The sequence below is a fragment of the Cetorhinus maximus genome, chromosome 29 (assembly GCF_964194155.1).
Source record: "Cetorhinus maximus chromosome 29, sCetMax3.hap1.1, whole genome shotgun sequence".
NCBI lineage: Eukaryota > Metazoa > Chordata > Chondrichthyes > Lamniformes > Cetorhinidae > Cetorhinus > Cetorhinus maximus.
The window spans coordinates 21,129,367-21,138,582 of NC_135907.1; the positions used below are offsets into that span (position 1 = coordinate 21,129,367).

Here is a 9,216-nt window from a genome sequence, read left to right on the forward strand (position 1 = left end):
GTGGATTTTGCCTTGTGTTAAATGGTTGTTTTTTGGATTAATGCAGTTTACTTTTTACACAAGTTGGGACACTTTGTTTAACAACTTGCATTACAATTGCAGTGAAGCAAATGCATGTCATATGTTGACACTCTAACCCCCAATTTGGTGTAATCCATAATTCTTTATCTCGTTCCAATGTATTAAAACACTTGTGCATTTCAATACAATAGCTGGCACTGACCCAGCACTTTCTGTTGTGCAGCTAAACATGACACCCCTTAGAATCTACCACTGACCTTAATGGCTCAGGGTATCTTATTTGTGAAGGAAATCTCCAATCTGACCCTAGCTGGTTGAATAAGGGACTGTTTGCCACTGGTGATGAATATTCTCCTGGCCTTTTTGCATCAAGGGGCAACTCTCAGTTCTTCAAACCAGTAAAATACTAGCTGCTGAAAAACTAAAATGGATCCTATTTGTTCTGGATAGATTCATCCAGGGTATTAAGTCCCTGGAATTAGTTGTGAAATACACTGGGAGTGCTGCTTTTGATGATTCCTGTAAGATTAGGAGCAAAGTAGCAAATGACCCTGATGCAGACTAGGGCCTGAACACATGTACTAAAGGGAATTATGACTGGGTCATTGGACTATGCAGCCTGCAATGCCATATTACTTGCCTCTAACGAGAAGGGGAATGGTAATTACTTGTTAGAAATTGGTTCTGAAAACTGGTCTCTAGACCCCTAATTGAATCTGAAGGGAGAGTGAAAATTGTCAAACCAGTTGACAAAATCTAATGGTTCAGCAGGGAGTGAATGGAGTCAATACCAAGCAAGGTAAATATTTCACTTCGAGACCCCTGCTCCATCAATTTATAAAACTCTATCAGCAGCTCCATAAATGTCTCTTACGTTTAGTCCCGGTAAACATTTCCTACCCAATAAGAATCATCCTTTCCAAATCCTACTGGATCTCCATTGGTCTCCTTCACCCCTCTGAAGCTTTGTTGCAATTGCTGTGGTTACCCATTCCGATTTTAGAAACTGGGTGAGGGTAACGAAATTAGCCTTCGGTTACCAGGATCTGTCATGTTAATGTTTTTTTGCATCTCGAGGTTCCATGAAAATCCACAAGTGACAAAGGATGATTCTCAGTATCATGAGCTTTTCATATCGATCACCATCCCCACTCCCTACAGCTTGTAATAGTGACTTCAGTTTCCTGTGAAAAGGATCAATTAATATTCCCTCAACCAGTAGCTGCAGACCACCATCAAAGCCTCTGGTGCCCATCTGGCCATTGAGTGATGTCCATCAGTTTGGACAAAGCCCTTTGTGGCCATAGGACATTCATTGCATCTTATTGTTTTTGACCAAAACAGGTGTAAACACTGGATATACTGTTCAGGTAGGTCAACTGTGCCCATCGTTGGCATCTTCAATGAGAGGCTTGTGCCTGTAGCATAATTGGTTGTTCCAGATGTGAGTCACTGTCAACTCTATCTGGCCTATCTAGACCAGTGTTTAAATCCAAGGAAACGCATCTCATCAGCTAATCCAGGACTGATCCACTTCTGTAATGAAAGCAAATGGCAACATATGGGATCTTGGCGAAACAGTAACATGAGGGGAGAGGTAAGATTTTTTAAGCCGCATGTTATGATCAGGAATGCACTGTCTGAAAGGATGGTGGAATCACAGAGGTGGATTTACAGTCAGTGGGCCCTGTGCTCAGATTCATTTTTGCACCACCCAGGACCCAAAGGCTGTAAAACAACTTTTCTTAATGTTCTAGCTGTGTATATAAACATCAAGTTTAAAGTAGTATTCCACTGACTGGAGTCTGTAACAACGCTCAGCCTTACACCACAGGATACCTGTGATTTGATACTGCTGATGGTGGTGTTATGTTGGTGGAATCCACCTCCCTTGTGTTCACTCTTAATGTTTTACTGGTCCTTACCTGCAGCGCACAGGTGCTGTCTACTGTCTGAGGTGTTGATCTGCTGCGAGGGTTGTCAGGAGTGAGCTGCCCTGTAGTCTGGGAGGGCTGAGACCCAGACACAAGTGGAGGTGGAGAGAGTTTCAGACTGGGCTGCTTGTTCAGTCTCACTTCTGACTGATCAGGGGGTCTGCGTGTGGTTGTTTTCAGAATGCGAGTCTCGGATTGGCTGTGATCAAACACTGAACCAAAAAAAACCAAATCGCACACTCCTCTGACTAATATTACACAAGCAACGGCCCACAGTGCCGCAGGGGAAATCTCCTTCATCTTATGTGTAGGGCACAGTTCACCAGGCAAAAACTCGGAGAGGCAGGTCATGGAATGACACGTGCATTAGGAATGCACAGACACTCAGGATGCCACCACACGTAAAATAACACCAAAAACACCTCACAAATATCTTACACTGCCACTCCAGGCTCACGGTGACACAGAATGATTCTAGTCAGACTTTTACAACACAACCAACTCTTGACTGGAGACATGCTCGAAGGGGCACAGTCTCAGTTTTTCTTCGTTCTTTGAAAATACCACTCTGAAAATGGAACAAACGCTTCTCACGACTGACCAACTAAAAAGTGTCTAATGAAGCTTTGGAAGTCCAGTGATGTATTCTTGTTAGCAATTCAGTGCATTTAAATAAGGCCTTGCAGTCAGATAGTTAATCAGCTCTTTATCAAACATACATTTTGCAATCACATTAAAACCTGCAGATGCCGGGAACCTGAAACAGAACCAGAAAATACCGGGAACACTCTGAATGGGAGCTTTGAAAGACCCACTCATTTTTTGGACAAATGCATTTTCGATTATACTATTTCCTAGCAATCCTTTTGTAGAGTAGCCTACATTGAGGGGATGTTTGAGTGAAGCGTGGGAAGCAGATCACACACCCATTTCCACACGTGGATCACGGATCCATGAGTATTTTGAACAGCTAGAGATCTTTCAAAGTGGGTCATGTTCATCGTTTCGTAAAAAATTGAGGCTTGGCAGGGTTTATAATCTGTGTTCATACAGTTTCTGAAGAAAACGTCTAAGAATTGAAATAATTTGAAAGCAGCTCAATCTACACCGATTGAAAAACCATGGGAAACACAAATTAATATTGAAATAAAATCAGGGTAAGGGATGTTATTAGCATTGAGTGCAGTTCTCCCTTTGGTTTAATGAGGTTTTTTCTAGGCTGCTTTTGTAGTACACGTATTTAAGAAAATATTTTTTAAAAGTCCAGGCAATCTTCAGTATTTGCTTTTCCCAACTTAAAAACTTGCGGGCAAAGTTCATAAATGCATTGCCAGCTGTTTCTATTCAGACATTGCCCCTTGAGATTCAATGGGATTACCATCGCTGAATCCTCCACTATCAACATCCATTGACCAGAAACTGAACTAGACTAGCTATGTAAATACTGTGGTGACAAGAACAGGTCAGAGGTCAGGAATCCCGTGGTGAGTAACTCACCTCCTGACTCATCTCCTGTCCATCATCGACAAGGCACAAGTCAGGAGTGTGATAGAATGCTCTCCACTTGCCTGGATGAGTGCAGCTCCCACAACGCTCAAGAAGTTCGACACCATCCAGGACAAAGCAGGCCGCTTGATAGACACCCCATCCACAAACATTCACGCCCTCCACCACCGACGCACAGTAGCAGCAGTGTGTGTACCATCTACAAGATGCACTACAGAAACTCACCAAGGCTCCTTAGACAGCATCTTCCAAACCCATGACCACTACCATCTAGAAGGACAAGGGCAGCAGACAAATGGGGACACCACCAGCTGGAAGTTCCCCTCCAAGCTACTCACCATCCGGACTTGGAAATATATCACCGTTCCTTCACTGTCGCTGGGTCAAAATCCTGGAACTCCCTCTCTAACAGCACTGTGGGTGTACCTACACCACATGGACTGCAGCGGTTCAAGGAGGCAGCTCACCACCACCTTCTCAAGGGCAATTAGGGATGGGCAATAAATGCTGGTCTAGCCAGCGAAGCCCACATCTCACGAACAAATAAAAAGAAGGCATCTCAAGGATGGAAATTAACTGAGGGGTTGAGTAATCCAAAAAGACCCCAGAAAAATCTGTACTGAAGGTCACTTTCTAGTTCAGCTGGAAGAGCATTACAAATCTGCTAAGAAGTCAATGTTTGTATCGAATGTCCTTTAGTGATACTTTCTGGATTGTTACTGTTTTTAAACAAGTGGCAAAAGCTGCCCAGTTGCCGAATCCAACACGAAATCTGTTCGACACTGCGCGACATTTTTACCCAAATATAAATTAAGCCTGTTAATCGGACGTTCGTTATTGAGAACGTGTGCAATTATCTGGTCTTTCCTGTTCTGCTGTGAGTGAAGCTATTCATCCAATCACAGGTGATTCCTCCCTGCAGCCATTAGCCAGTCCTGACTGTGCTGAAAAGCCGGGAATGCCGGGTTAATCTGACACACAGAGACCTCGCGTCCTCTTGCTGATGCCTCGCGATCTGCTTCAGGAGGAGGACATTCCATTTGGTTCCGAGAATTGACAGGGGGGAATGTTTTGAAGCTCATTCATTTTGGGGACCCCCCCCACCCAACTCATTTTGGGGCACTGTGCCAGAGCACGGTGTGTTTAATTCTAAATCCGTCCCTGTGGAAGCAGATAAGACATAGACATAAGACATAGGAGCAGAAATTAGGCCATTCGGCCCATCGAGTCTGCTCTGCCATTCAATCATGGCTGATAAGTTTCTCAACCCCATTCTCCCGCCTTCTCCCTGTAACCTTTGATCCCCTTACCAATCAAGAACCTATCTATCTCGGTCTTAAATATACTCAATGACCTGGCCTCCACAGCCTTCTGTGGCAATGAATTCCATAGATTCACCACTTTCTGGCTAAAGAAGTTTCTCCTCATCTCTGTTCTAAAAGGTCTTCCCTTTACTCTGAGGCTGTGCCCCCAGGTCCTAGTCTCTCCTACTAATGGAAATATCTTCCCCACGTCCACTCTATCCAGGCCTTTCAGATTCAATAATAACTTTCAAGAGGGAAATGGATATATACATGAAAAGGAAATAAATCTGCGGGGTTATTGGGAAAGGGCAGGGGAGTGGGACTAATCGGATAGTTGTTTCAAACATCCAGCACAAGTCCACGGGCTGAATGGCCTCCTTCTGTGCTTTATGAATCTATGGTGAGTTAAAGAGCTTCTGTGGTAAAGTGAGGTACCCTGTCCCTTTAAGAGAATGCAAGTGTACTGATCATGTGACAGCACTGACGAATCACTGTACAGCGCAGGCAACTAGGAACCGTAAGCCTAGTTCTGGAGGTTTCTGAGTGAGCACGTATGATCTGGTGCTCTGCCCTATGTCTCAATAAACCATCACTGTTTATTCTTACATCAGTCTCTCCCCATTATTGATTGCAAGCAGCAATCGCTGAGAATGTAGGAAGGTGTGCAGCTAGGGTGCGGTTGGCCAATGAATTCATTTACCCAAGACATAAAAGCTTCCAAATATCATTTCAATCAGATTCAAATATTCTCCAACCACTTTGAAAATTGACCATTAAAGGACACATCTAACATACAACATAGACGGGCAGGAAAAGACCAGCTTCTCCATCAAGCCTGTCCCAGAACACACTGCAGCAAATGGAGACGTGTCTGTGGGTGACACTGGATTCAGTGATGTTCACTCCCTCTCACTCTCACATTTCCATTTCTTTGTCCAATGGTTGCTTTGAAAATTCCCTCACGACGACTTGATTGCTTTGAATATTGTTTCAGCTTCACCTTTCCTGGCAAATAACAAACTTGTCCAGATTATGAAAAGCCACTTCAGCAAAAGTAACAAATTATCATTCAATTCAAATCAGAGCGTTAAACAACGAGACATTTTCACATTTGAAGAAGGTCAAGGAACCCAAAAGCAGTGACATCATCAAGACAAATCTCCCAAACCTGCCTGTATTCCAAAGCTCTGATTGGCTCTGGGTCTCACTCCCTCCCCCACAAACCCTCTCCTCTGTTAGTTGGTGCCTGGATTCATGGAAGATTCCTGACTGGCTATCGGGAATTGTCAATCATCATTGGTGATGCCATTCCCTGTTTGAATGCAGGATGTCCCAGTTGTATAAATACAAGAGCTTGTGTTAGTGAGGATCACTTCTGGAACTTTCTAGGTGATAGTGCACAGTAATATTGAGGATGGATTCCCAAGTGTGTCAGAACTACCACAAGGACTGTGAGGATGCTGTTAACAAGCAGATCAACTTGGAGCTCTATTCCTCCTATGTTTACCTCTCCATGGTGAGTTTTGTATTCCTTGTTACTATGTTTGGGAATGTTAGAATTACTTCAGTTCAGTTAAATGACTTTATAAGCTATCTTTCTCTTCACTTTCTCCCTTGCGGTGAAAGAATCATTGGAAATACTGACTGCTCAATGTGAAATACAGGGTGATGTGGAATGAACGGAACCTCTATTGAGAGGTTTAATAGATGAAACTAGGTCAGCTGCTGCCTGAGTTTGTAACTGATGAGTACAAACCTGGTTAAGTGGTTGTTAACATTAGACCAAATTCCGTTTCAATGGGGGGTGTCTGTAGCTGGGGAAGTGTGAGCACGTCCCCACTTGTTTTCTTGCCTTTTTAGTTGGAAGTGAAGCCCTGAGAGCCCTGGTGTGCAGGGTGCCTAGAATTCTTGATCTACATAGTGTGAAACTAGTATGAAGGGTGTTGTTTCTGTTTTAACTAATGGGTTATGCATTAATGTAGTGCCTTTCACTCCCTCAGCATTTCCAAACTATTACCTGATCAATGGGTTTTTCACTTTGAAATGTACCAACTAATTCATGCACAGCATGATTCATGGAGAAGAAATGATCAAATTTTGATGGTATATGTTCAGGGATAAATGTTCTCCAGAACACTGGAGAGAACCTCCCTTGGAGACAGTGCTGAGAAATGTTATATCCACTCGGGAGCAGATGGAGCCTTGGTTTAACATCCCCATCAGAATGGGGGAAGAATACTATTCATCAAACTAAACTCTAGTGCTAGATATGGGAAAGGCCCAGACCTGGTCTCAATTGCAGACTAAATGGAACTACAGCTTGTGCTACAGAACCCCTTAGAAGTCCCAATGCAAGGCCTCTGGGAATTTTCAACTTCCAATGGTCACTTCTCTCAGACGTCAAGGAAAAAGTCTTAATTCCTGAACTATAGTTGGAGCCTTTGCTTCTGATTTGGCCAAATGGGGAGTTACCCAGGAAATCTTAGACAGAAGAATACTTGGATAATTCCTGGGTAACTAGGTGAGAGCCCCTCACCCCCATGCATTACTTTGTGGAAAATGGCAGCTAGTGCGGTGTTTGAGTTGGAATAGAAAGAGATGTAGCCTTTGTGCTCCTCCCTTTGAGGTTTGAGACAGTTGTGAAGGATTCTCAATTGGGAGACCACTCAATGCGGTGGATGGTCAGTGTGTAACTTGTTGCTGATCAGGGTCATAAATGGGGCTTCTGTTCCTGATCAGAAGATCTGGGCCATAATCCCAAATTTGTTTTTGGGCCTTTTTTCTTTTTATAGAGGTGTCACATGTTCAGGATTAGTGAAAATGAATTGGTGGGAGGAGAGAATAATGGTTAACCAAAATTTCTATTGGGGGTGGGGGAATTGAGATCAAGATGAGAGGTGGAGAATAATTGACTTTGAATTTTATATTTAAAATCTAGGTCCAGCATTGAAATTGTTTCTTCTTTCCACAGTCCTTTTACTTTGACCGGGATGATGTTGCCCTGCGTCACTTTGCTGAGTTCTTCAAGGAGCAGTCACATGAGGAACAGGAACACGCTGAGAAACTGATGAAATTCCAGAATAAACGTGGAGGCTGGATCATCCTGGAGGACATCAAGGTTGGATTTACTGGAATGATTGGTTGCCTGATTGAAACAATTGCTTTCAGTTTAATTCCATGGCTTAATGCTGTATTGGGATGCTTCATCACCTCTGTTTTCTTTGCACTTTCTCATGTATCCAGTGTTTTCATTAACCCATTGTAAATGAACTGTCTGCCTTTTCCCCCTCTCAGAAACCAGAGCGGGATGAGTGGGGCAATGGTCTGAAGGCAATGCAGAGAGCTCTGCAGATGGAGAAGAATGTGAACCAGAGTCTGCTGGATCTGCACAAGCTCTTCTCTAGGAACACTGACCCTCACGTAAGCTGTTTTAATGTGGGCTTTGGATAAATTTAAAATGGGTGAACTGTTACTGTCCCTCAGGACCCCTACATCTAACTGACTTTTTTATTGGGGTGTTTTTAGGAGATGGGGAGAAGACAGATCATCCCATAATCCTAGGATCTAAGCATCTTTTTTTGGCATTCTCTATTGCATCACCTGATTATAATTTTCCCCAAAAGAGACTGGAAGTTTAGTGGATACTTGATATTGCTGGATGTAACTACTTTCCCTCTCCTTCCAGCTGTGTGACTTCCTGAAGACTCACTATTTGGATGAGCAAGTGAAGCTGATCAAGAAGCTTGGAGATCACATCACCAACCTGAAGAGACTGGGAGCCCCTGAGAAAGGCATGGGAGAGTACCTGTTTGACAAGCTCACCCTGGGGGAGAGTGACTGAACTGACTGCAGGGAACAATGTTTAGTATCATAGGTCAAAGGGCTCATGATACTGACAGCTTGTGTTGTACAGGGAGCTGTTGAGACCTGGGCTCCATTCTGAATGTACTAACTGTCAAATTTCAATATGGACTGGATTTTGTCTTTTTGTCTTTTTGAATGTTTGTCTAATTTCTCATAAATGCTGCTTTTAAAAAATCACCAGGAAGGGCATTGGTTTGTGGGACCAGTGCAATTATAACAAATTGGATTTTGACTAACTCTAATTTGGTGGAGTCCTTAATTCTGTGCATTTCAATATATTGCAGCAAGATAGTAACGCTCTAATACAACAGTCTGCATTGATCTAGTGCCTTTGTTTGTTTGGCATCCAAATTTGACACCTGAGCCCTTTTTTTCAACACCTCCTCCATTTCAGGACAGTAATAGTTTTTTTTAAGAAGTCTCTTGTTTGAGAGGAAGTCTGAGACTTGAGCCTTGCTGGCTGAAGGAACTGTTGCCATGGGTAATGACTGTCCTCTGCCTTTTGCATCAATAGCAACTCTCAACCCTTCAAGCTGATCAAATACTGCCGCAGTTAGTATTTGAAATACAAGAGATGCTTTAGCATT

General features: G+C 43.2%; 1 protein-coding gene across 1 annotated transcript; it reads left to right on the forward strand.

The window, feature by feature from the left end:
* Nucleotides 1–6,134: 6,134 nt before the first annotated feature.
* On the forward strand, nt 6,135–8,692 carry LOC144669401 (ferritin, higher subunit-like). The gene is made up of 4 exons (XM_078531808.1): nt 6,135–6,281; nt 7,737–7,883; nt 8,060–8,185; nt 8,451–8,692. The coding sequence occupies exons 1-4, from the start codon at nt 6,180–6,182 to the stop codon at nt 8,604–8,606; spliced, it is 531 nt and encodes a 176-aa protein (XP_078387934.1). The 5' UTR covers nt 6,135–6,179; the 3' UTR covers nt 8,607–8,692.
* The last annotated feature ends 524 nt before the right edge of the window (nt 8,693–9,216 follow it).

What these genes read in the sequence shown, in the direction of transcription:
- LOC144669401 (XM_078531808.1), top strand. Translation starts at nt 6,180, where the DNA reads ATGGATTCCCAAGTGTGTCAGAACTACCACAAGGACTGTGAGGATGCT. An exon ending in CCTATGTTTACCTCTCCATG is followed by an intron (nt 6,282 to 7,736) that starts GTGAGTTTTGTA and finishes TTCTTTCCACAG; the next exon opens with TCCTTTTACTTTGACCGGGA. An exon ending in CTAGGAACACTGACCCTCAC is followed by an intron (nt 8,186 to 8,450) that starts GTAAGCTGTTTT and finishes CTCTCCTTCCAG; the next exon opens with CTGTGTGACTTCCTGAAGAC.